Genomic DNA, 26,549 nt, shown 5'->3' on the forward strand with positions numbered 1-26,549 from the left:
GTTATTTTAAACCCTTTCAAGGTTCTTATACAGTAAATAGCCAGAAGTAGGGTCAATGAGAGCAAAACCCAGCATGTTCAAATGAAGTAGCTATTCAGTTGAAAATTACGAACAGTAGCCATGGAATTTAGGCAGAAAGGAAAAATTTTGTTGGTGGTATATTAAGACTGGTTTCTGACTAAACTGTGTGTTCCAAAACTGAGTCTAAGATCTTGTATTACTTCTTTTCTATGGAGCATTTCAATCCCTAAACTGCTGGTGTGTTCTGTGAGATCCAGATTTGGTCCTTTTGCTTTGAGTTGCGATCTTTGTGTGCCAAGTGAAGAGCCAGTACTTTCAGAGGGCTAGGAAGAGCTTGGGTCTTGTTACGTCTGGGTCTGTGCAATGCTTGGTGCAGCCTTTTTCTTATTTTACTGGCAGATTAACTTAAAATCAGAACAAACCTAAAGAGGGAGGTTACTGGGTGCTGGAGTGAATTTCATGGTGGCCTTTCACTGCAAAGGTCACAGTTGGAATCCAGGCATGGGGAAAGATAAACAGATGCTGTGGGACATTGCTCTGATCAGTCTGGTCCACATTGTAGTGGACCACTGCACAGTACCATGAACTGTAATTGGTCTTCCAAAAGGAAAACTGTAGAGGGATGAAAGTTTGTCCTCACTTGTCAGTGAGAGGAGAGAAGGACAAAATTAGAAAATGAAACACTTATTCAATGACTTATTTCTACTACTTCAATGTCAATTGTCAAAGTTTGTTTATAAAAATGTATGTCTAAAGTTCAGGAATCCTCTTCATCAGACTTCTCTTAATTTGTAACTTTTGATTTTTTTTTTCTTTTTTATTAATTTTACATACAGCTGGACTGAAGTGTAAGTTGTATTTGACTGAAAACCTTTTTCTGTCTTTTTCTGTGTTTTCTAGGAAGGCTGTGTGCAACTCCATTCTGGTTTTGGCAAGCATAGTGGCTGGCCACGAAGACAATGCAGAGCATGCTGACTGTTAACTGTGCCCATGCTTGAGAGTGTTCCTACAGGTTTGCTCTTTCTTTTACACTATACTTTTAACCTAAAAGTGCTAAGGGCTTGAAGTAGGGATGTGAAAACACACAAACTCTAGAAGATAAGATTGTGCTTTCGCAGTGGCTTATTTTGATGAAATTTTTATGAGGCAGCAGTGTATCCTCCTCCGCGTGATAGTCTGAGATATGATGTGTAAAGAAGCATAGTGCCAATGGAAAAAGCATTTTGGTGTTGTTCCTGTATGTTACAAACACTGGAGATTCATTTTGAGTAACAAAAAGAACAGAACGATCTTTTATACTTTGGGGTGCACTTTCTGTAGGTTTGAAATCTTCAGTCACCTCAGTGGGGAAACTTAACTGCTCCAGTGTGTGCTATTCACTGCAAACACTGTGAAAAGCTGAAGAGCATTTTACCAAGTGAACTGTCAAACTGTGCTGAACTGAATGAACATAATGCAGTTTTGTGCTGTAGTGGAAGATGAGGCTATTTGCTAACCAAGTCATTTTTTGTCTGATTTTTGGCATGGGATTTTTTTCTTTCTCCTAGATTAGCTACGTTTAAACACATAGCTGGGGTTTACTGAACATTTTATTGAGGCAACGCTTGGTTGCACAGAAATCAGTCAAGCTGAAACTGCAGTGGGCTTGTCTGCTGGCAGAAGGCATTTCCCTGAAAGTACAGTTCACTTTACATCTAAGTTATGATTATCTTACTGTCTCCCTTTCATTATGCCATTGTTCTTGGGAGCCAGAGATTTTGTAAGTTATAAGAAAAGGATGTTGCCAAGGGTGTGGGTGGAGGAAGGTGTTGACAGGATTTCAATGGAGTAGGATTCCAGCTTTATAACAGAAGGGTAATGAACCATAGAGAAAATAGGCTTTCCTAGCTTGCCCCTAAAATAAGTTCAGTTATGAATTTAATGTTGAACATGGCCATTTAATGGATTTTTTTTGAAACAATTGTTTCATATCATTTTTTAAATAAGCATTTTCCTGTGTAGAGGGTAAAAATGGCCTGTTATTTTTTGCTCTATCTTTTAGCCATTGTTTCTAATGAAACTCTTCTTAATTTAGTGGAAAATGGGGAATTCAGAAAGCCAGTACAGTCTTCAGGGATCAAAAAATCATGCTGCTACTACAGCTGGTGCCAAGCAGAAGCCTTGCTCTCTGAAAATTCGCAGCATTCATGCTAAAGATGAAAAGTCTTGCTCTATGCATGGATGGGGACATACCAGCAGCGGCTCAAACTACAAATCAAGGTCCCTTGCCAGAAGCTGCCTTTCACACTTCAAGAGTAGTCAGCCCTATTCCTCTAGACTTGGTGACACTGTGATGAAGGTCTCCAAAAGCAATGTCCATGCCAAACACAGGACAAATGCCTCAGGGGACTACTGCCAAGGGAATGATGCAGTGTTTTTGCCGGATAATGGTTTCCACTATATTGGCCTCCAAGCTGGAAGTAATCATGCTGCCTCTCGAGAATGCAATGGCCACATTTTAAATTGCTATGGAAAGAATGAGAGTCTTGCATCAGCCTCCCCATCAGAGGACAGGAGGAGCCCAAAAGTTCTCATTAAAACTCTGGGGAAGCTGGATGGTTGCTTGAGGGTCGAGTTCCACAACAGCAACAACAGCAAGGTACCGACTGAGGAGTCCAGTGGGCCAGTGCAGTTGCTAAGGTATTCCCCTGCCTTGGAATCTAAGCCAAATAATCTGCTTGACATCAGGAGGAACTCCAGTGCAGACTGTTCTTCAAGCCATCGTCTGTCACCTACCGATTCAAGGCTTCGGTCTAGTAAAGGAAGCTCCCTCAGCTCCGAGTCTTCATGGTATGACTCTCTCTGGGGAAATGCTGGGGATATCAATGAGCTGGATGGCTCTTATTTGACCAGGAGCACTCCAGATACAAGCATTCATGCCAGTTTCCCATCAAGTGACAACAAGAAGTCCTTCAACCAAAGTTCATCTCTTTCCTCGCTCCGAGATCTCTATAAGGATACAAACTTGGAAAGCACTCCTCCACCTGGGATCAGGCTGTCTGACGAGTATATCGACACTCCTGGTAGCCTAAGCAACCGTGTCTCGTTTGCCTCAGACATTGATGTTCCCTCCAGGGTAGAGCAGGGAAGTCCTGCACATTACACCTCCTACACACTCCCGTGCAGAAAGTCTAAGCCCCTCGGCGAGGATGCATCCAAGAAGGATACATTAAAGAACCGAATGCGACGCATCAGTGACTGGACGGGAAGTCTTTCAAGGAAGAAAAGGAAGCTGCAGGTGTGTACAAACCCCAGCCTAAAAGTCTGAAAGTTGGGTTTTAGATTCCTCTTATAAGCATAGTGATTGCATGATGTTTGTCTTTCTTGCAGGATAATTACTTGCTTGTCTCATTTATTAATTTGTGGAATTTTGAGAAGGACTGCATCCCTGGTGCTGTCTGAAATGTCAGCAGAAGAAAAAGATACATGTTATTTTGTGCCAATTTCCCCTCCTATTTTCCTATTTTGTCACCTTCTAAGTTAACTGCAGTCTTTGCAGCCTAATATCTCTGTGAATTTTCTTTTGAAATTGTTGCATTACTTAAAAAGTGACTTGGGTTTTAAACTTTCTTTTTATTTCAAGTATTAAAATACAGCCTCTCTCGCTCTATATGCTATGAATTAGCATACATCATCTGAAGAGTGTGGATAGAGCAGTAGAAGGAGGACATAACTATCTTTGTAGATGTTCCCTGTCTGTTTTATTGGCTTCACACTCACTTTTTGCTGTCCATCCATTTCTAGCAAGGGAAGCAGCTGTTTTGACCAGAGGTGTTCTGCCTCCATCTCTTCTGAAGGCATTACATGGAGCAACCTCCTCCTTCCTGTTATGCGTCAGCTTAGTTCACCAGGAAAAACTTGAGTTGCCATCTGGCTCACTGGGAGATGGTAGTATGAAGAAGGAGGTGGGAGGGGAGAGCAAGAGGGAGGGAAGGGATGTTTCTTTAGAAGAATTTAAGACTAATCCCATTAATAGGAATTCAGGATGCCTGTGGTCAGGAATGAAATTCTCATCTCTAGCTGCAGGCCCCAGAATTGGGTCTTTAAATACCAGACTGTGCCTGGTCTCTGTGTGAGAGTTTGCAAGCTGAGATGAGACTGTTTTTGGATTTGGTTTGGTTTGAATTTCTTTCCTTTTTTTTTTTTTTCCTTCTTTTTTTTCTTTTTTTCTTTTTGTCCTGAATCTTCCCTGGTGTTTCTCATACAAGAACAGTCACTGTGCTTCCCTAAATGACGGATGCTCCCTTTCAGCACATTGATGTGCTGGTCACTTCAGAAGTTAGCAGAGAGTGAAGGGAACACCCACTTCTGCAACTTAGGCAGCAGCTAAGCAGTAGATCATAACACGTGCTTTATGTGGCATGTAGAGCAAATGCTGTCTCCTGTGCTGGAAATTCAGACAGGTATTGTGCTTAACCGTGTCCATCTGTCATTGCAATGTGAAACTCTGACAGACTCTTAGGCTCAGAAATGAGGTCAGCGTAATGTTTGCTGGTGTGCATCCTAGTTGGGGGCTACAGAACTGGGAAATGAAAATGAAAGCTGTTTATTTGGATCACTTCTTTTGCGAGTTGGTGCTCATGTGCTTTATCAGGTGCTGTTTTTTCACCTCTTACTCAGCTGTGAAAGAGAGGGCAAAAAAACCCTGGAATCACTGAAGAGCCTCAGTGCTGTGTTCCAGGATTCTTCACTGATTTCAACATCTGTAGCTGTTCTGGATTTTACTGCCAGGCTCTGCATATGATTTCTGCATCCCAGACCTTTACTATGTATTACTTAGTTATGACATTTTCAGAATGGCATTTGTGGTGCACAATTCATAGCTGTTTTGAATTCACTATGCAGTGAACTGACTTCAGACACAGCAAGGAAATTTGGCTGGTGAGATTGCATCAAGTTTGAATCAGATTCTGGTAGAAGGAAAACAGCCCTAGCTCCAAAAATGGTGGTTTCTTAGAAAAAAGCATAGGAAGTGGTTAGTCATTGATTTTAATCAGACAAGTATCCAGCAACAGGAAGGGCAAGAGGGAGGTAGTGAATGCTTTATAGTTTAGCAATTCCTTGTGTGGCTTGATTGGTTCCTTTTAATCTTTCACACTTTGAGTAACCTGCCATCTCTTCTGGGGGTTGCTGTGTTGTAGTTTGGCAATGCTTATACTCTTTACCAGGTCCTTCAGCTTAAAAACCCAGAAGTGTCATGCATGGTTCTGATCTGTCAGATGGTTGGTCCCTGTTTGTGTGACTTCATCTCGTCGAAGGCAGCATCTGTGCTCTACTCTGAACAATGCGTGCCTTCCTCCGTACATTAGTAATGACTGACTGTGAGTCACTTGGGCTGAACGTAGGTGAAAGCTGGAATATTTCCCTATAAGTGGGCCTAAGTGCCGGTGGTGGGTCCCCCCAGCTGCCCCACTGGAAGCAAATCAGCCAAAGCCCTGCTTCATGGGAACGCAGGCCAGGGAGGCACAGGCTTGGAATGTTGAGGCCAGACCCTTGACACTAGAAAGGCAGTGGAGTTTAATCCCCTTTGTGAACAAATTGCAGCTTAAACACAGGTAGGCTTTTCTCCATCTTGAAGCCTCTTTCCAGGCCCTCTTACTCAATGCTTGCTAATTGGCAGAGTAAATGTAAACAGCCAGTTTGTTCTGATGTCAGTATTGCCTGCTACATTAGTTATTCTTTCCTATTTTTTAACCTGTTATGATTTATTTAAAGGGAGAAGTGGTATCTTTTCTTGGCCTGCATTTGTGGGACTATGCAGACGCTCCTTGGTCTCCTGTGTTAAGATTGGAAGCCTATTTCCTTTTCATTCTGGCACCCTTCCTCCGCACCTGTTTTAAATCATCCACAAAAGGATTCGCATATGGGATATTTAAGAGAAGTCCTTGGCTATGCCCTGTCCAGTTACTTAGATGTTTTCTTATGTCTGAATTGATCTGATGTATCCTGGAATTGAGCTTGCCTTTCTAATAATGGTTGTGCATCAAGACTTGCAGTCATCTTTTCCATGACGTAGCTTTCCTTGCATTAGGGTGTCCTAAAGTGTTCCCTCAATGCATCACTGGTACTCTACTGAAGCACACATCTTCATTTAGTTTAATTCATGCTGAAATGGCACTGGGTTGATGCTGTATCACAATACACTGTGTGTGAGCTGAAAGGTTTGTGTGATGTATGTGAGGCCTGTGGACAGAATTTAGACAGACTTGCTGCACAGCCAGATACTGCTAAAGATGGTGATGTAAACTCTGTGTAACTCTTTAACATGGAGAAAATTAGCAAATGCTCTGTAAAATGAAAATCCAGCCACCAGAAAGAGCTACTGAAGGAAGGTTCTTCAATTAAGTAAAATAGCCTCACTTCAGGAATCATATCTGAAATTTTCTGACTTTATATGGCAGAGCCCTGAAGTGGGGTGTAAAGAGAATTTAAAAGAAAAGTATATTGAGTGTACCTCTTTACTTGACTTGAAAATTGGTATTAGATTCTCCTTTTAGCTTGGGTCCTAATGACTGTAGCAGGCTGCATTGTTTCCTGTGCTATTCTTTACTGCTAATTATTGCATGTTTGTCTAATTGCAATTTGTCTAATAGACAAAATATTGCACTTTGTCTAATTGGTATCTTAGCCAATTTATCTTTTGCACTATCTCAAAGATTGAGAGATTTTCTTGAATGCAGCTGAGCAGAAACAGTGATAGTTCTCTATCATCACTAGATTCAACAGAGCAAAAACCAGCATAAAGTTGCTTGGCAGGAAAACCACCTGGAGTAAAACTTAGGTTAAACTTTTTCAGTGGTGGCAGATACTGCTACAATGACAGCCTCTGCAAGGACCAACAGACTGCCTCACTCTGCCAATTCAGTTCTTTAAGGAAAGAAAAGTACAAGTGATGTTGTCCTGGTGAAGTGTATATATTAATTTTGGATTCTTTGTCCATTTTCTCTACTCTGGTACTTCCTCATTCCTACCCTTTCTGTGTGTGAGGAAAAAACACAGGATTTGGGTAGTGGCTGGTCATTGACAGGTTGCATCCCACCCTTTTCATTAATGTTTGTTGTTCCAGTGGTGGCTCTTCACAACAGACTCCTTCTATGTATTTGCCCTGTGTTGTGTCTCTTTCTAGTGCTTTGGGACCGAAAGAAATACATATTCTTAATAAGCTTTATACCGATGTTTTCTAGGGGACACTAGCAGTTGCTGGAGAATAGTCAATTAAAAAGCTGGATCTTGGCACACAAGTACAGTGATAGTAATTAAAACAAGGGTGGAGAAAGCTTTCAGTTTCCCCCTGGAATGCAGATCGCCAGCACAGTTGTATGATCCATGTTCTACAGTTGCTTGTGGCATAAATCCATTACATGCAGGATTATATCCTGGTTTGGCACCCCATGTGCTGATATTCCTCCCTTTACCATATAAAAACCAACTAAACTATTGATGTTTAGGGAGTTACTCTTGGACAACACTGATTAACACTCTGCAAGAAGATTTGAGGAAGGTGTTCTTTTACCAGGAGAATTGGATCACCAGGCAGTGATCTGAGAAGCCAGGCTTGAAGTTCAATGTACTATAAGGGAATGTGGGTTTCAGTTCAAATTGGCTTTTGTGAGGCCACAGCCAGCAGTGTCCTGCTGCTGGAAAAGTGGTTTGCCTGGCATTGCCTGGGAGGGTATACAATCCCAGTCTTGGCTGCACACCAAAGGTCCTGATGCTATCAAAACGCAGCACAGCTTTTCCGCTGCAGTTTTGAAGAGCATCAAGTAAGAAGCAAAGAAACAAAAAAGTAGTTGTTTTCAGCTGCTGGTGAGAACAGCTCACAGGAGACCAATGTTTATTTACTTTGTTCTTAGTACAGTAGTCTGTGAGAAAATAAATGCTTTTAGAGAGACAGTCTAAACTTGAAAGTATAATGGCTTTATTATTACCGAGGGTAATAGCTTCACTTCTTGAATAGTTTACTGCAATCTCTTCTTTTTTCTTCCCTCTCACTTTTACTGCAAAAGCCAACCTGTCTTTTGTGTTTTATGTTCTTAAATCATGCTTTCTTTAAATAGCATTGGCAACGCTTGAGTTCAGAAGACAATAAATGGCTTCTTAGGATGGGTGGTGTGGTTCTCAACAGTGAAGGTAGTGGTGCAAGGAGCTCTGTCTTGGGTTGTAGGAAAATCCCTGTCCATCCCTGGAGCCTGGGAGAGCTAGGACAGTACTTGGAAAGACTTAAGAGAGAAAAGGTCCAATCTGCCAACAAAGTCCCATGTTGACAAGCAGTGGCAAGAAATGTGCCTGCTCTAGCATCCATATCAAAGGCAAGGTTGAAGTCATACCATCGGGCCTGATTATTTCAAATAAAATTGGCCAGCCCTCTCAATCCAAGGGATGAAGTTGCACAGTGCAATTAGGAGAAAGGCCTGTCAGTGCTTGATGGGGTGATCAAGTTCTCAGGGTGTTCCCAGCAACTCAGAAAATACACAGCTCTGCAGTGTGGAGACTGGATTTATGCCAGTCAGCAAGTGTGTCTTTTTTAAAATCACATATTGTTTTAGATTAGATTTTAGTCACTTGATCAATAATAACAACCTTAAAATATTCTCAACATTTGACCTTTTTTTTGTTGGTTAAGCACAGTTTGTATGACAAATAGAAAGTGGAGGTTAAAATCAGCCTTGTTGTGCTCAAGCTAAACCTAGCCACCTTGCACAAATGTGATAGCACCAAAGTATCGAAAACCCTATAATAATAAAAAACCCGTCATGATGCTGTTCCTGCTTGTACTCAGACAGATGTAAGCCATGGTGCCTGGGTTTCAGATGGAGGATGTAGTTGTCTCCTGGAGTACCTCAGGTTTCAGCCAGTAGTTTCTACTGAAATTTGAGATTACTCGAAGGTGCTGGAATTACCAAAGTACTCAGACTTAGTGGTTAGGGTTTAATGGGGTTCTGCTGAAAAAAACTGGATGGTAGCAGTGGTGGAGTCAGTGGCTGAGGCAAAGGCTATGAGGTAATGGTGAAAAGATGAAGGAACTGGAAGTGGCTAAACATGAAACAAATTTAATTGACAAATCAGGCGTGTCTTCTGATCGTAGCTCTGGTGACTGATTGCAGATAAATTCCTTTTATGCATAGGAGCCAAAGTGTAAAGATGGGAGTGAATACTTTGACAGCAGAATGGACAACTTCAATACGGACACCCTGGCACCATCACAGCTCTCTAATTTACTGTGGTCTCCTGGCTCCAGTCATGTCCTGTCCCAGAGAAGCGAGTCCACCAACGCAGTCAGCAGTGATGCCTTGAGGCAGAACATTTATGAGAACTTCATGCGAGAGCTGGAGATGAGCAGGATGAACTTGGAGAATACAGAGACCTCATCAGAAACAGAAGACTCCAGTGGTGAGTCCCTTAGTTCCTTGGAGCAGCTGGATTTGTTGTATGAGAAAGAGCAAGGAGTGGTGCGCAAGGCAGGGTGGCTGTTCTTCAAACCCTTGGTGACCCTGCAGAAGGAGAAGAAGCTGGAGCTGGTCGCACGACGGAAGTGGAAGCAGTACTGGGTCACACTCAAAGGTAAGCCACCACGTTGATCCCTCACCTTGGCAGCAGCAGTTCTTTCCATCGTGTCTCAGCAGCATTTCACGCATGCTGGCTTCTGTTAGTGGGTTTAAGGGGATCAGAAAATCACACCTAACTTTACAAGGTCTACTGACCACTTAAAGAGGAGCATGGGCCTAAGCAGCCCACTGAACTGAGGTGCTGCTCAATGTCTTTGGGACTGTGTGTGCAGCCTTGTGTTTCATGCCATAGTGGGAGCTGTTTTGTCTGACTTCCTAGTTTGTGTATTCACATGAGATTGGGGACTTAAAAGATGCTTTTGGATGTTTGGAGGTCAAAGACCAAATTGAACCAAAATTTAAGGGTCAGGAGAAGTCGCTGGTGCCCAGTTCCTTGTTACAGACACACAATTCCTTAGGCTCTGCTATGAAATTTACTTAAAGATGAGGTAGGTTAATGTAAAAACATTTAATTCATTTCTAGCGCTTTAGGTGGCAATATAATGAAGAGGTGAACTCCCTGTGCCAGAGCATTTACACAGACAAATGTATGATTCAGAGCAGAGGGAGCTGAAGCAGCAGCAGGGGAAGCCCTGTGGTGCCCAAGGCATAGTCCATTCCCAGGACTTGCAGGTCTCCCTCCTTTCCCTGGGTGGTCTTTCACCTTCCCCACTCCCAGCAATACCCCTTCTGGCTTTTGGCATGCCCAGCTTCCCATCTCCTGCAACTGCTTCTGTTGTGGAAACAGCCCCATGGGAAGGGAATCTGCTCAAAGGGTCTGCTGCAGGTGTGATTGTTGTGCTCCATTAATGGCTCAGAGGGTGCTGTAAGAAGTGTATGGGTGTCAGAAAGTGTGAGAAGGAAAATGACATCTATTGTGGGGAGGAAGGGAAATTTAATGGGTGAGTTCATAGGCCTTTTTTTAAATTTTGAATTGCATCCAAAGGATTTGCCTTTCAGTAAATATAATACTAAGTTAATGACTAAGGAAATGGTCAAACTTGATAATTTCCTATCATGTCTGGAACTAGAGGAGAGAAAATAAAAACTTTCCCACAGGTTGCCCTTTTAAAAATAGTGCATGGGTGTAGACCTGAAGAAAAATGAACAGCAAACAGTAAGTGCTGGTAATGTTGTCTTTGATAGTGCTGATTTAAAAGAAGCAAACTTGCTAGAATGAGGCAATTCTGCCTAATAATTCAGAGACTTGTTATCAAAGGATCAAAATGTAGGCAGGCTTAACAGTTTAAATCACTTGCCCTAATCATCAGATAGCATGATTCATGCTTACAAGTAGTGTATACAAAGGCAGAAACTGTACCTGAATTCCACCCTCTTATTGTGTGTGTTTGTGTTATGGAGTATGACTATAGTTTGATCTGCCTCTTTTAAAATTCAGTTTCTAAAGAATCCTGTCAAAACTCTAAACTGAAATATGTTACATACAGTTTGTGCATTTTTGGGATAATAAGGCTCTGGCAAGGAATTCAGGTGCTTCATGTTCATTTTTTTGCTATAAAATTGGCTTATTGGTGACCTTGAACAAGTTCCTACCTGAATTTCCACAGACACAAAAAAGGAATAATAAAATCCTTTGTAAAAAGCTTTATTAACTTCTAACATTATAAGTGTTAGATACAGTGCTTTGTACTTCAGTGGTTGATATGGCTGCATTCATGGTAAGATGTCTCTTCCACTTTGTTAGCTGTTTTGAATATACATTCCTCATTTCCTTGATCTCTTACCTTTATTGTCCTGTGGAGACTTCTGATGCCAAAATAAACTTGCCTGTCTGGATATCAAGGCATACTTCTGTTTTCATAATATGCTATATCAAGATCAAGGCACTTGCTTTGGTTCTCTTTATACAGGTTTTTGAATAAATCTGTATTTAATTTGTTCTTGAAGTTTAAATAGCCAAGATATTTTAAAGCATGACTTAAAATAGCCACATATGTAAATGGAGAACAGCATGTTTCTTTGCACTCTGTTGAGATGTGTTTAATTATAAATATGCAGAAGGCTTATAACCATCTGGTTACCTGCCAGACTTAAAAGTATACATGTCCTGAGGCCTCTGCTCCACTTTCAGGGCCACCACGACCTGAGCCTGAATAGTAACCGTGTACCAAGAGGAACTCTCTTTTCCATCTGTCCTGTCCAATTAGTTTGCTTTAACAAGGGAAGTTGCTTTCCCGTTGCCCTCCCCCTTCAGTTCAAGTTTTAATTAAAATACTTAGACAATAATCTGTCCCAGTGGGTCTGACAGAGCTTATGAAACTAGCTGCTTCCAGGGATCACTGGACTTGACCCAAATATATACCTGGGGTGCCATACACCCAAGGCTACATGCATGGCCTTCAAAATGTTTTATTTATGTATATATAAACTCTCAGGATAAAATATGACTTATCTTCAATTAGAGCAAATAGGAGAAATATGGGAGTTTAAAACAGAACTTAGTATGCACTTTCCTAAAATGCAGAAGTGGAAGTGGTTGTATGTTGCTGCTGCTGCTGAATACAAGAGAAGACTTGGTTTTGCTGGTTTAGTTTGCCCTGTTGTGTTCAAATGCAATTTCTGATATGCAGAGTGTAACAAACTGCGTCCTTTTTCCCAACTGCAGAGATCCCCAAGTGTTTCAGTGGCATAAAGAAGATAAAGTGAGGGCTGCCCAAGGGAAAAGATAGGACCAAATCTGTAGGACTTGTTCGTACCCAAAATATTCTGCCAGTCACTTCGGACAGTAATAGGAAAAGGTGCACTTATGTAGTATAGAGGTATTTCTATGTATTAGATTCCTTACTCTAAAAACTCTTCAGTCAACAGGTGTGATTAGATCAGAGATCTCTGATATCTGTTTCCCTTTGTAATGGTATTTTAGAAGTGCAGTTCAGTCCATGACCCCTTGAACGGGCAAACTGGTGCGTCTCAGAGGACCGTGGGTTATAGCATGAGGCAGGAAGAAAAAGCTGTCAGGGATGAGCCAGCTTCACTGCCAAAGGCAACATGGCACTGTAGTCATATTGCTGTGGGCTAGGATCAAGTGTCCTCTGCTGGGATCAAGTCTCCTCCACTGTGCTCCAGAAGTAATTCCACTTGTTACACTCAGGATTTTCATCACCAAGGATGAAATTTGTTTTCTGGATGCAAGCTTCATACCTTAGATTTTACACTATTTACAAGACTGAACATGCTCAAACTCAGCCCCTTTAAACTGTTTTAAATTACTCAGAATTGTCTGAGTCTTCAATTTTCAGCTAGATTCAAGGAAATCGGGTTTAAATTTGAGAAGTTTAGTCACTAAGCATGTTGCAGAAAACAAAAGATTCTGCAAATATTTTCAGCAAATACAAAGATTTCTTAAGTGGCTGTTACGAGAGAGTTGGTTCAATTTAATAAAAAAACCACAAAAGCTGATTTAACTAAGCAGAAGTTAATCTCTTCTACATGCTTTAACATTTTAATAGGCTGAGTTTATTGATAGAATATTGTGGATCAGAAAGAATCTTTAGTCAAACTCCTGCCAGGACAGGAGTCAGGGACAGGAGGCAGGGACATCTTTCACTAGACCAGATTACTCAAACTCCTGCCTACCCTGATCCATGGATGCTTCCATATTGAGGTGTTCTGATTTATTTATCAAGTCCATAGATGTTTGTTATGTCCCTATTAGATGTCTGGTTCAACTTTTCATTGGCAAATTCATCATTAACTTTGCCTATTTTTCTGTGCAGATCTTCCAATTTTTTCTGTTTTGGAAGAGGAGCAGAACTGCTGTTCCCTGTCTCTGAAGGGTGTCTTAATTCACAAAAATATTAATATAATGTTGGGAAATCGATGACTTACTGTCCCCTTATGTTTTTTGTCCCTCTGAACTGCAAAAGGTTGTACTCTACTGTTTTATGAGACCTATGGAAGGAATTCAATGGAGCAGAGCAGTTTGCCTCGATACGCCCTGTTTGCAGAAGACAGTATAGTTCAGTCTGTTCCAGAAGATCCCAAGAAAGAAAATGTGTTCTGTCTCAGCAATTCTTTTGGAGATGTCTACTTATTTCAGGTAACAGGATGCATGCATAACTTTGTGGTTGTTTCCATTTTAGGATGTGACTCCACACATATATGTATAAGATTGTATATACACATGCACACACACATCATATTTGTGCCTTTGACTTAAAAATAATAGCACAATTGCACTGTTGCATTACACTATTATAATATTAAATATGTGATACGACTTCAGGTATTACACCACTTGGCTCAGTCGTTTGTGGTTCAGAAACAAAAAGAACAAGGATCACAAATCTGCACAAATCTCTGGGTACCTGGTTGATGACAAGCTTCTAAAAAATCAATTTGTTATCAAATTTTTTCATGTCTATTAGCATTCCACCCTTACAGAATAGTGTGCTCAACCCTGAATATGCTGGCAAGATGCTCAAGAAAGAGAGCTAAAAATAATCAAAATACCTGGGCTGCTCAAGTGCACCACTGTAAATGTTAAGAACAGTATTATGTGGAACTGCCTGCATAGAAACATGTTGATTCATAGGCACAATTGTACGTGTCTCCAGAGATACTTTGTGCGGATTGCATTCTCTTTACCTTGATTTTGCCTCTCCACTAACTTGGCACTTTTTCAATAAGCAAATACCTGCTTCAGAATCTCATGTATAAAATCTTCTCTGCTGTCACAGCAGTGAAGGTTTGTCTTTGATATCTGGTAGGGTTTACTTTCATTATCTGGAGGGATGAAAGATGCAAGTCACATCTTTCCCACAGCTTCTGTGGCTCTTGTGCTCCTGAGGCTTTCAGACCTCACAGGTCTAAGAAGCAGAAACTGAAGGTTGGAGACAAGTCATGATGGAGTGCAGGAAAATCTTACACTTCTTTTTTTTACACAGTTCTAAAGAAAACCTTATTTCACTTGGTCTAGATAAAGTGCCTAAGATGACAGTGAACCCATCAAGCACTTCAGGTCCTAGAGCTGTTGATTTATTTTTTTTTTCCTCTTATCTGCTCATAATGTTGCACCATTGATTGGTTTTGCAGGCGACAAGCCAGACGGATCTGGAAAACTGGGTTACTGCCATACATTCAGCCTGTGCTTCGCTCTTTGCGAAGAAACTTGGGAAAGAGGACACTGTCAGGCTGCTGAAAAATCAAACCAAGAGTCTCTTCCAGAAGATTGACATGGATGGCAAAATGAAAAAGATGGCAGAGTTGCAGCTCTCAATTGTTAGCGATCCAAAAAACAGAAAGGCCATAGAAAATCAGGTACTGGAAACAATTTTTTTATATTTATCATTACTTCTTTCTTTGGTCCCTATTTGTGCTTTCTAGGCCTGAGAGTAGTTGTCTTGGGCATAGCTGGCACAGTGGTTGTAATTATTGCCAGGTTTCTACAGCAATCCAGAGCAGTGCAGAAGGTAGGCTCCTCAAAGCCGAGCATCAGACTGGTCTGTTTTATGAGCACAAAGCTATTTCTTTTCTCTTGTGTGAAAATGCAATTAATTTTCACTGTTTTGTGTTAATAATATCTAGCTGTTACATTGCATACCACAGAATATACAGTATGTTCTGTGAATAATTTATTATTGTATTGCAGAAGAGATTGAAGTGTAGGTACTTGGCAATACTGTTCTGCACCTTAAGACAGGATGTGAAGAACACTTAGTCCTTCCTCCAACTTTATTTGCATAGTGGCAGACAAAACCCTGTGCTTCCAGCTGAAATTTAGCCATGACTAATGATCACCTGATTGTCTGTGTGGTGGTGAACAAACATGAAGCCTTACTCTGCTCTCACTTCCAGCATGTGAACCAGGAATCACTCCAGGGATACCTTATGGAAGTACATTTTGCAGTGTTGTTGTCTTGCCCATGCCCCCAGTTTTGCAGGTAGTAAGTGGCAAAAGATGCTTTAATTATTTAGACATGGTTAGTGTTCAGGCAAAGACCTCACTACCCATGGCTTTGTGTGCACTAAACTTATCTAGTAGTTTAGCCTAAAGAAGTCTGTGGACTGAGGTTGCTGTATCTTTACTTTTATTAGGCCAGTTACAGAAGACTTCTGATAATTTGAACTGATTGACTGGTCTTGGAGACCATTGGAGAGCCCATCCCTACCTGCCTTTCCAGTCAGAGTAACTATTCCTCTGTCAGTACTTCATGCTGCATATTATGGCCCCTTGAGTAGCAAATGAAGTTTATTTCCTTTGAACCAATACAGCATAATTAGTTTTTTTTTGTTAGCAAAACACTCATAGTTTCAGGGATTTGATGCTTATAATATTTAAATTTCTTACTCTACTGGCTTGGGCTTAATGAATAGCAGACTGACTGGTACTGACTTCACTGCCACGCTGTTGTGGCACACTTGAGTCTGAAGCTGTATGAGCAGAGTTCAAATAACATGCAGGTTTGTGTAGGAGTTTGTGGTGCAGATGTTCATAAGCCCTTTAAGTGCTCAGATGTTCATAATTTATTTCCAGGTCACTTTATTTCATGGTCCAGAGCTGAGTGAGGTGAATGGAGGAGGAAAAATGCTTAGCATTCTTTTATTGCAGTAGGCTTTCAGACCTAGAGAATATACAGATTTCTATAGCTGTCTAGTGCTTGTAACATGATGCACTGAGGAAAAATCCTGATGTATATTAACTTAATTTATCCCTCCCTCATCAGATATTCCTGTTAGTATTTCATTTGGAGTTAGATGAAGTGTATTAATGATCTATCTTAATATCTGCTAATTAGATGTTCTGTCCTTGAAGAACCTTCATTGTTTTTCCGCTCTGGGAGAAGCTGGCTTCATTCTGTAGAACTGAAACCCATCTCTAGGGGTGCAGAAGATTTATTCCTGTTAATCTTCTGTCTATGTGTGTCTCAGAACATTGAATGGGGGCAGACCATTGACACAAAGAATGAAATGGATCATTGCAAACATCCACTAGTTAGCAAAGAATAAATTTATAGCAAGACTTTTCTCCTTTCTTGATCCCTTTGATCTCTTTAAAATCGCTCCTTACAATTGCCTAAGGTCTGCTGGCGAAGTCAGTTCAGAGAAAAGTCGATAGATAACCGGGTTGCTTAGTCTTCTATTTTGTTGTCTCAGATTGGCTTTTGCAAAGAAAAAAAGAAAATCTTGATGTAGTAACTGAGAATTCTTAATATGCTTAGTAAGTCAATGATTTTGAGAAAACGTTATTCCTGAGGGAATAGTTTGCGTATATGTAGCTGTAGTTGTTTAGTAACTGTGGTTGTTTAGTTGTCTTTTGCCTATTTTGAGTAACAAGAGAATATAAATTCTGGTTTTGGTTTTGTGTAAATTTGATGGTGTTTCTGTCATGTGGCAGATATTATTCCTTCATGCTGAAGTACACAGCATTGCCAATACTGTATTTCATAAGCATGTCATGCATCCTGTGCTGGAAATTTTCACTGGTGATTTATTTTGGGAAGCCAGCGCAAATAGTGTGATTGACTTCAGAAGGACTGTGGTGGTTTTTTGCGTAGAAAGACTTATTTTCACTGGGCTATTATTGTGGAAGCTCTGATTTCTATAGCCCTTCTCCTTTTCCTTCCTCTTCCTCAGAAAAGCAACCACCAAACGTCAACTTGCTCTTTTCTTTCACTTCTGTATAGACTTAAAATCCATACTTCTCTGCTGAAGACTTAATAATTCTCAGGGCTTTACAAGCAAGCAAAACCTTTCCTTGTTTCACAGTTACCACCACCTGAAGGGCAGTTGCAGTAAGGAAACCTGCACTTCTAAAGTTGCTATAGGTATTTTGATATAATTACATGTGCTTCTTTTTGGTGTCCAGCAAATGGACTGGAGAAGCTCATTTGATACTATCTGGTAAATTTTTTTAATTTGAAGGCAATCAATTGGTAAAACCAGTGCTAAACAGAAGTGCAAACAAACAAACATAAAAGACAAAAAAACCGATTTTCTAGAGAAATTGTTGTTTTATGGACTTGATGCTATCCAACTGGTCGGGAAGGGTTTCCAGGCTTGTGGCTTACATGAGGGATTCTCTCTATCGGGGTTTACTGGCCCAATAACTATAATAAAAGTAATAGACTTTGTAAGTGTTTAAGAGCAAATGGTAACTATGGGTAATGCTAGTCAGTTTAGAAGAGATCAATGAAACATCTGCAAGAGCAGCGTAGATACAGCAGCCCCTGGCAGCGTGGCTGGAAATCTCAAGTCTGCACGTGCCACCTAGGGCCATGTAGGTTTTTATTACTGTGTGAAATAAATACATTGTGTGTGATGGTATTATCCCAACATGTAACTTCTCCCCTAAAGTGCAGATAATTAGGCTAAAAGGTAGCAAGTTTGAAAATCTCCTGGTGATGAGATGAATTTTGAAGCCTTTCTTTAAAAAATTTCTAGTTTTCCTAGATGTTTAACCTGTTAGAGAAACCAGTGTCTGCTTTGAATATGGAACCCTGTCGAACTGTTAGTGAAAGGGACTTTTAGCATTTTTTCAGAGCTCTTTTAGCAAAATATTGGACATTAAGTCAGAAGTGGAGCTGCCTCTGACTGCAGAACTGGTTTTAATGGGGTGGAAAATCTATCTTGCAAGAGAGGGCACTGCAGCCCTGGGTGTAATTGTTTATGTACTTGGTACATAAGTCTATCCTGATGTCTCACTTTAGAACAATAGTATGATTAATAGTTGCTTGAAAGCATTATGGAGTTTTGTCTTCAAATTTTAATATGTTGGTATAATCATGTTTTCCAAGCTCTTCAGAGGTTTCTGATGTGATTCATATTTTCTCTGCATATGATTCTTAACTTTTCAGAGGGTTAGGAGCATGTGTATTTACTTGTAGGCACTGAAATGGTGAAGCATAAATGAGAAGAACAGGCACATGCTTGGAGATACTTTTTTTGTAAGTTTTTGTGTGTCCTCCACCTAAAAGTCTGTTGTCATAAAAAAAATGAAGGGATCAGTAAGATGCTGATCTGTTTATTCTGGATAGTCATTAAATCCAATAGTACCTTTCGTCTTTCTTCCTTTTGCTGTAGTGGTCTTCAGCTTTTTACAAAGAGCATAACTTAATTTCTTTGTTTTTAAAATTTACTTGACTCTTTATCTTTTCTCTCACATTTGAGGGAAGACGATTGAAATAGGGCTGGGAATTTATTTTTCAGGCTCCACAAAGCCCAAATTTCACGTCTTAACTTTCTATAAAGCATCTGATGAAGTATTTTCTGACATTGAGATCCAAATTCTCAACAACACTCAAAGAGAGTCTTTTTGGGGAACTTTGCTAGCACATGCCAGCATTGCTGCAAACAAATTCAACTGGAATCTCAATACATAGTAACTTTTCATTCTTCCATATCTTCTTAAACTAAAAAAACCCCATTGTCCAAGCCTACTAGGACAGCTCTTCAGTTTGTGTGGTCTTTGAACTGGCTAAAGTAGAGCTCTGCTTTTTGAGAGGTCAGTTCAGCTTCTTTCTAGGTGTTACTCTTCAGTAAGGATGGTCCTTCCCTACACCATTAGCAAAATATTTCTCTAAAGTAGTAGTAGACTGAGAGTGAAGTGAGTAGGCAGACAGAAAGTTAGGGAAGTTCATCTCCATTCTCTCTGCACTGTTGTTACTGTTTTACAGATGAGTGAATTTCCCTCTTTGTTTTGCAAAGATTTAGCATAAAATAATGAAAAATGAATGTGGAGCTATATAGCATTATCTCATACAATGGAGCTGGTGGGGAAGCGTGTGCAGAAAGGGCTGGTGGTCTGGGTTTTGGGGAGGGGCAGCTGGGTAGTAAAATTCAGTGGCTTCCTTACTTACATCCCTAGCTATAGACATACATGTGGTACCACCAATTTCAATCGGATTATCAACAAGAAGTAAATTGGGCACATGTGTGTGTACTTGTGTGCTATCAGTGGTGTTGGGAATAAGACTTCCTCTTTCTATTTTGGTTAAAAATGATGAAAATTCTATTCTTCCAGTGCAACTAGAAAGATGACATTTATTGTAAAAAAACTTCATTGTCTTGTTATTTCAGGAAGATTTCTTAACCTTTTTTAAGTCACCATGAAGAATGAAGAATAAAGTGTCGCTAATTGAACATGAGTGTTGTACTCTTTTACAATGCCTTTTTTATTTCTTTAAAGTAAAAGTTATGATAGTAGTGTTTTTAAAGTAATGGAATTTCTGGAAGAGTGATGTTTTTGCTTCTTCAAGTTCTCTTTAGGAGGTAATGACAATAAAAATCTGTTCCTTGTCCCCAGAAACTAAGTGACTCATTTTTCCAGATGCATACAATATGAATTGTGTCTGAGAACCAGGGACTGGAATGCAAAGAGTTTGGTGTTGTTTGTAATGTGGTTGAAAAGCTGTACATATAAAACTGTAGCAGAAGTTTCTTCTCAATCCACAGAGTTCCCTACATCAGCTTCCAGCAACACTTTCCATCTGGAAATAAGATACTGTGTAGGGAAAAACTGAGAATTTTTATTGCTATAGATAGTGAATTGTGTCAGCAAGGCTCTTGTGCTGCTGCATGGTATAAGAACTACTACTAAATAAAATAAATTTTGAAGGCTTAGCTTTGAGAGAAGGCCCTCCTTCCTGTGCATCTTCTCTTTTGTGCTGCTTTGAATAGGAGCCAAGTGAAAAGTTGGTGTTTTGTTATCAGGTGAGCTGATAACAAAAAGCTTTTTCCATCCTTCTTCTAGGTCCTTGAAGCATTGTTACACTGAGTTGATATGGTGTCATTTCTGACCCAGCTTTACAGCATTCACACACCGGTTTGGGTTTTATTATACTGAGCTCTTTTTATTTTGTACAGAACACGTGATTGCAAATGAGGCAGTTCTTCTCAGCCTCCCAAAAGATACTGGTTGCACTGTAGTGTACGAAGGACGAGAGGCCAGGGGCCATCCCTGAGCCACACTGCCTTTGCTGGGACTGTTGAGGCCTTCCCTTTCACAGTCTGCAAACCCTAAACCTCTTCCAGCTGAGGTGCTGGTGCCACTGTAAATATTACCTGCAGACAGAACTGTAGAGCATGTAGGAACTATGGATCCCCAAATCACCTACTAGGAACCATTGGTCTGTATATTTATCCCTTGCTTTTCCCAAGCTCCCACTTTAAAGTTTAGCTGTAGAAAACCTAGCAGCTTTATTGACCTGAGAGAGGCCTTCTTTCAAACAACTTCGTTTAGCTCCTCTGTGTGCGTGACTTAAAATGTAGTTAATTTGCAATTGTTTCTTAGTGTCTGAACAGATTTTTCACTAACCTGGAGAAGAATTGACTGTTTATGTTTTGAAAATGATCATTACTGCAAGTACTGCCAGTACCATGCTGATGTTCCTTTGTGTGTTAACTCATTCCTGCACTAGGTCTTTGATGCAAAAGCTTATCCCCTCACATAATTACTGTCTTGTCCTTGCACCATGCTTCCTTGCATGATTTCTCCTGGTGGCCCAGGCTAAATAATTCTCAAGGCTTCCCACATTTTATTCCTTTCTATCTCTCTACCACAGCTTCCTTCCACTCTTAGAGTATCCTAGTAGGTTCAATACATTTATTTGGGTGGCCCCTCCCTTGCCTTTCTCCCAAGCTCTTTCATGCTGCCACTAAACCGAGAAATCCTTGCTTAACATTTGCCTGGACTGACAATGACATCCTCCCTTTCCTCTGGAAAAACCCTTTAATGCTTTCACGTTTCATGTGTGCTCGCTTGCTTGGTATGCCTCACTTCGGGCCATATTGCTTATCTCTTTTTGGACTCATTTCATGCTGCTGTTAGCCTTTGTCGCCCATTCCTGCTCCCACAGCTGTCTGATGCATCCACTTTTTCCTGTTTGCTTTCGAGCAGATTTCAAAAGGGCCATTTTGTCTGTGCATGATGAAGTTAAGTCCTTGAGCCTTCTTTCGGGTAGTCCTCCCACGTGGGGCAGAGATTTGCCTCACACAATAGCAGAATAGGGATTGCAGCAGCGAGTCTGCAGGCTGTAAATTAACTTGGTGGACCAGGTCATACTATGCTTTGAAGTTGTTATTTTTATTTGTGTGCTTCTCCCTTTTAGTGTTCAAGAATATAAATCTCTAGGAAGAATTATCATAGTTTAAAAGGCTCAGACAAATAGCAGCTGGTATTGGTTCATGGTCTCCAATTGGTTCCAGACATCCCTGGTTTTGATAAGACTACAAGACAATCCCAGAAATTCCTTGCCTACAGCTTTTGGTAATGCCATTAAATGTAACATTGTGATTACTGATGCTTTTGGAGCTGATTAGCTAGTATCCTGTGTGACTAGGAACACTGTAATTTAATTATTTCTTCAGAATGCCCCCATGTTGTACCCCACCCCCCTTCTTAGATTATCTTTATTTTAAAATACAACTTCATGCAAATATTTAATGAGGATTTTGAAGAAGGTCTAAGATACTCAGCCTGTGTTCAATGAGGACAGGATGCTCCACTCCAGCAGTGCCCAGAACAAGACTTCTCTGTTCCTGAGCTATTAAAAGTTGTCTTGGCTCTGTACCCACAGAGATGTCATCTCAAAGGGAAAGACATTACCTGAGCTTGTAGCTTTTGGCTTTGTGAAAAGCTGACAACTATGTTTTCATTGGGATGTTGACACAGAGAAAGAGCTCATCTCGCAATCTTGTATTGGAGTTGTCCCATGCGTAAAGTACTGGCATGCAGAAAAATGCTCTGTGAGAAGTGCCTGAGAGCACAAAGAAAGCAAAAAAAAGGGGGAAATTTTCAAATAAACCCAAGGAAAAAAAAGATTATTCTTTCTGGAGTGCAGAGGATGCATGTTTCAAATGTCTGTGATGAGAGATTAGACAAAGCATCTTCATTATATGTATGTCTCTGTCCATTTTCACTAGACTTCTGAGAATTGATGTCATGATAAGCTTTTGTAAATTCTCTCTTTTGTTTTTAATAGTCACTGTTTGAAAGATTTTTTAAGTGTACTGTAAATTACAATTTTGCATTCATACCTGTGCAAAATGGTATATTGTCTTCCATTTCTTCACCCTACTCAATGAATAAGATTTACCTCTTACTTCCAAAAGTAACTGATGCCACAATTTGTGAGCACATGTGTAAGGAAGCTGGACTGGCTAAGGTCTCTATCGGTCGTAGCACAGACCTTAGCACTGTTTTGTTAACAAGGCCTATTTCGCCCTTTCATTGTTTGCTTCTTCATTCTTGAAAGTAAAGTGGCAAAATACTGGTTTAATTCTTGAAATATTTGGCAGCATTATAAAGAAACTGAACTGATTTTACTTCTAAATGAGCCTAAAGGGCATAGTCCACTTGAGGGTTTTATATTTGTCAGCTTGTTTCCCGAGTCACAAAGGTGCTTGTCCCAGCCTTGGCTAATCTCAGTGTGAGGTGATAACGTCCTGTGCACGTGGGGGCAGGCAGGTGCTCCAGAAAAAGCCAACACTCGTTAGAGAAAACGTGATGAACTTTCTCCACAGCCCTAAACCACCTGTGGAACATGCAGCGTGCAGTGACTGGAGCTGACATTGGAAGATGAGTATTGTCAGGGGATTTCAACAGTCTTCAGCACACAATCTTGGTGTACCTTGACCTAATGGACATGCCTTTTCTGCCTCTGCTGTATCAATGTGCTTGCTGCCTTTTTTATTTGTACTACGTATTGGTATTAATGTATGTGGTACGTTCATTGTACAACCTGCAGGGCAGATTATTGCTGCAACTACCAGTATGTAAGTTGGGGAAATGAAGAGCAAAATTTGACTTTGGTGCTGTGCATAAGAATATGTGTCTAAATAAGTGTGTATGTTTTAAATGAGTGTGAATATGTTTGTTTAAATGAGTGTGTATCTACACAAATACTTAAAATTTGTCATCTAAACCTTGATTCAGAGCTTTGCCTAGTAAATATTTGATTGTTCACTTTCCTAATTTTACATTGAAACTGGATTAAGTTGTTACATCTTCATGTACCTGTGCTGGATATGTTTTAGAATTAAAATTAAGCGTGTTTACATTCCTGCTTTTGGTCCAGTGGTTTGTATTGAGTCTATATAGCTGTTATTTGCAGTTTGCCTGGGTGTAATAATGTCTTACCTTATTAGTCAGAGCAAGAAGCATGAGTATTGTCCCCTGTTTACCGTTAGAGGAGCTGTAGAATGGTAATAGAGAATGAACAGAACCTAGCACTGGAACTACTTTGCTTTGCACAGTTTGTTAGAGTAGCTGTGCTACTTTGCTTTCAGCCAGCCAGCTACACAGTCTAAGCTAAAAAATCCAAGACTAATTTTCAGAAAGGAGGGGATGATGGGAGGGAAGAAAGAGGGGAAAAAAAAGAAAGGGCCTTTGTGAACCACAGGGTTGTGTTTTTATGTAACTGTTTTTGTGGCTATCAAACTACCCAGAGTTCATGGTATGTTCATCTTGTCAGTATGTGTTTAAGACCACCAGCTTTGTTTTATTTCAAGTCTTCTTTTGGGTTGATATAACACAATATGACTGAATGTGTTTTGGCAGGGAATAACTAATCTAATCCATATACTACCAGATGAAAGCAATTTACTATGGGTTTGGGGAAGAGCTTGAATTTTCAGTGCAGCCCACAAAGTTATTTTTCCCCCATTTAATTGCCCCTTTTTATATCTAAACAGATCCAGCAATGGGAACAGAACCTGGAAAAATTTAACATGGACCTTTTCCGAATGCGATGTTACCTATCCAGTTTGCAAGGTGGGGAGCTCCCAAACCCAAAGAGCCTTTTGGCTGCTGCCAGTCGTCCTTCAAAATTGGCACTGGGGAGGCTCGGCATTTTCTCTGTCTCATCCTTCCATGCACTGGTAAGTCCAAATGCACTTTCATGGGTGTGTTACACAAAAACACCATGTGCTTAGATGTGGAATTGTGCTGGGAAAATATGTGGCTGCACCCACATGCATTGCTCAGACAGCCCTGTTCCCTTCTCACCCTTTCTGCCTGTTCCTTGACTGCAAATAAATTTTCTTCTACAGGATATGGCCATGACTTTGTTTTTTATGGCCCCAAAGGACTCCAGACTTGGAGTCCCTCCTAAAAAGGAAGTATTCTTATAATAGGCTAAAACTAGAGACAATTCAAAATTATATGTCACTTTTTTTAAGAACTGTGGGCTGTATTTCTAAAGAAGAATGAGTGAGATCCTGAGCTGCTGTAACCTGTTGTCACCCCATCGGCTTCAAGGAAAGTACCACAGTAGCAGGTTTGCCTCTGCTCTTTAACCTTGGCAGGGCTGCAAGGCTGATCTTGGCAGAGAGACCTGGACCACATTTGCTGCATGTGAAGTCTGAGTAGTAGTACTGAAAGTCCCATCAGGGAGCGTGTTCCTCTCTGCCACTGTTTTTATCTATGTGGTTTGTGCCGTTCCTTGTTAATAACTCAATGCCACAGCACATTTATCTCCTGTTTGGCAATTTTGAGTCTGTCTTCCTCTAGCAATTTCATATCTGAATGATATGTTATCATTCTTCTTCAGATCCTTTTCATTAGCTTCTTTTGTGTTACAGAGCAGTATTTTCTCAGAGTCTCCCTTCCTATGACTTCTAATTTTGCCCCATGACAAAAATATTATTCTGCCACGCCACTGGAATACTGAAACAAGCATCGCTGCTGAAAGTTTAAAACACTGTCCTTGCACTTTGGCATGTTACATTGAGATAAACAGAAGTAACCCTCATTTGATGCCGCAGGTTGAAATAACTCTCAATATTTTGCTGTTATGAAAGTGATACAGGAAGGTCTGTCTCTGTGTTTAAATAGATCTGCTCCAGGGATGAAGCTGCTCTCAGGAAACGTACACTGTCACTGTCACAAAGGGTTCGAAATAAGAAGGGGTTATTTTCTTCTCTAAAAGGACTGGACACATTGGCAAGAAAAGGAAAAGAAAAGCGACCTTCCATAACTCAGGTAGATCTTATTTGCTGGGGATAGCACAGAATGGCTTGTTTCTCTTGGGGTTCATCCTGCAAGGTGTTGTTGGTGCACAGGGTAGAAGACATCTGTCCATCAAACTTGCATCCAGGGTTTCAGTAGGTGTGGCAAATTTGCAATGGGATCATCGCTTGTGAAGAGTATATATCTAATTTGGGTTTTTTTTGTGATAAGTAAGATTGATAGATGACAGGTTTTGACCCAGTAATTTAATTATCATCAGCATAAGACCATCAGGTTGGAATTTATAACAAAACTTCTCTTCGGGCACATTGCAAACTGTTTGGAAGTAGGGTTTTTTCCAAGATAGTCTCTGTGCACAGTCCTGAATACAGTGTGTGCTTGTTTGTGACTGGGACTCTGAAGCACTGTTGCAATTCAGTGTAGAGTGACATAGGTCACTCAAGGAACAAAGAGACTGCTGCAAAGACAGCCATCTTTGGCATGGCCTCCTAAAGCAACACCCACTGCCTGGAAGTACATTTTAGCACCGGGAGAAGACTGCTGTCCTGCAGGGACTCAGCTCTCGGTATAGACAGCTGACAAATAATGCCAGACCAGTTTACTGAAGGCTTGGCTCAGGTTTGATGTGCAGGGTCAGACTGGCTCTTGGGAAAGGGTCTGTGCTGATGTGTGCCCCCACTGAAGGGATGCACTGCTGGTGAAACCACAGCATCTTTTTTTCTTTGTGGAACTAATGGCCCGTGCTCACATTTAGTGCAAGCTCCACACTTCAGGAGTCTGTGTTTTCTCAATAAAAGCTCAGTTATATGTGAAACAAAAATTTGCTGCCTTTTTCCCTGAAAAAAAGGTAAATAAGAGCAGAGACACTAATTGGCAGTGAGGCAGAAATTACAGAGATGCATTCTCACCCAGAACACTATTGTTTTCAATAGCCTCTGCCATGTCTGGTGTTACTTCTGTAAAGTAGCATTTTGTGCATTGTTCATTAGGTAACTTTTTTCCTGTTGTTCCCTGGC

At 40.6% G+C, this 26,549-nt stretch overlaps 1 protein-coding gene across 2 annotated transcripts in view; it reads left to right on the forward strand.

Annotated features, from left to right (window-relative positions):
• Positions 1–944: 944 nt before the first annotated feature.
• TIAM2 (TIAM Rac1 associated GEF 2) overlaps positions 945–26,549 on the forward strand; it is an 88,765-nt gene continuing 63,160 nt past the window's right edge. For both annotated transcript variants that reach the window (XM_048297279.1, XM_048297281.1), the window contains exons 1-7: positions 945–1,033; positions 2,096–3,298; positions 9,186–9,621; positions 13,493–13,665; positions 14,661–14,885; positions 24,258–24,443; positions 25,399–25,545. In XM_048297279.1, the coding sequence (XP_048153236.1) occupies positions 2,102–3,298; positions 9,186–9,621; positions 13,493–13,665; positions 14,661–14,885; positions 24,258–24,443; positions 25,399–25,545 (2,364 nt within the window). In that variant the 5' untranslated portion in view covers positions 945–1,033; positions 2,096–2,101. The remainder of the gene's footprint in view (positions 1,034–2,095; positions 3,299–9,185; positions 9,622–13,492; positions 13,666–14,660; positions 14,886–24,257; positions 24,444–25,398; positions 25,546–26,549) is intronic.

Source organism: Corvus hawaiiensis, chromosome 3 (assembly GCF_020740725.1).
Source record: "Corvus hawaiiensis isolate bCorHaw1 chromosome 3, bCorHaw1.pri.cur, whole genome shotgun sequence".
NCBI classification, from domain to species: Eukaryota; Metazoa; Chordata; class Aves; order Passeriformes; family Corvidae; genus Corvus; species Corvus hawaiiensis.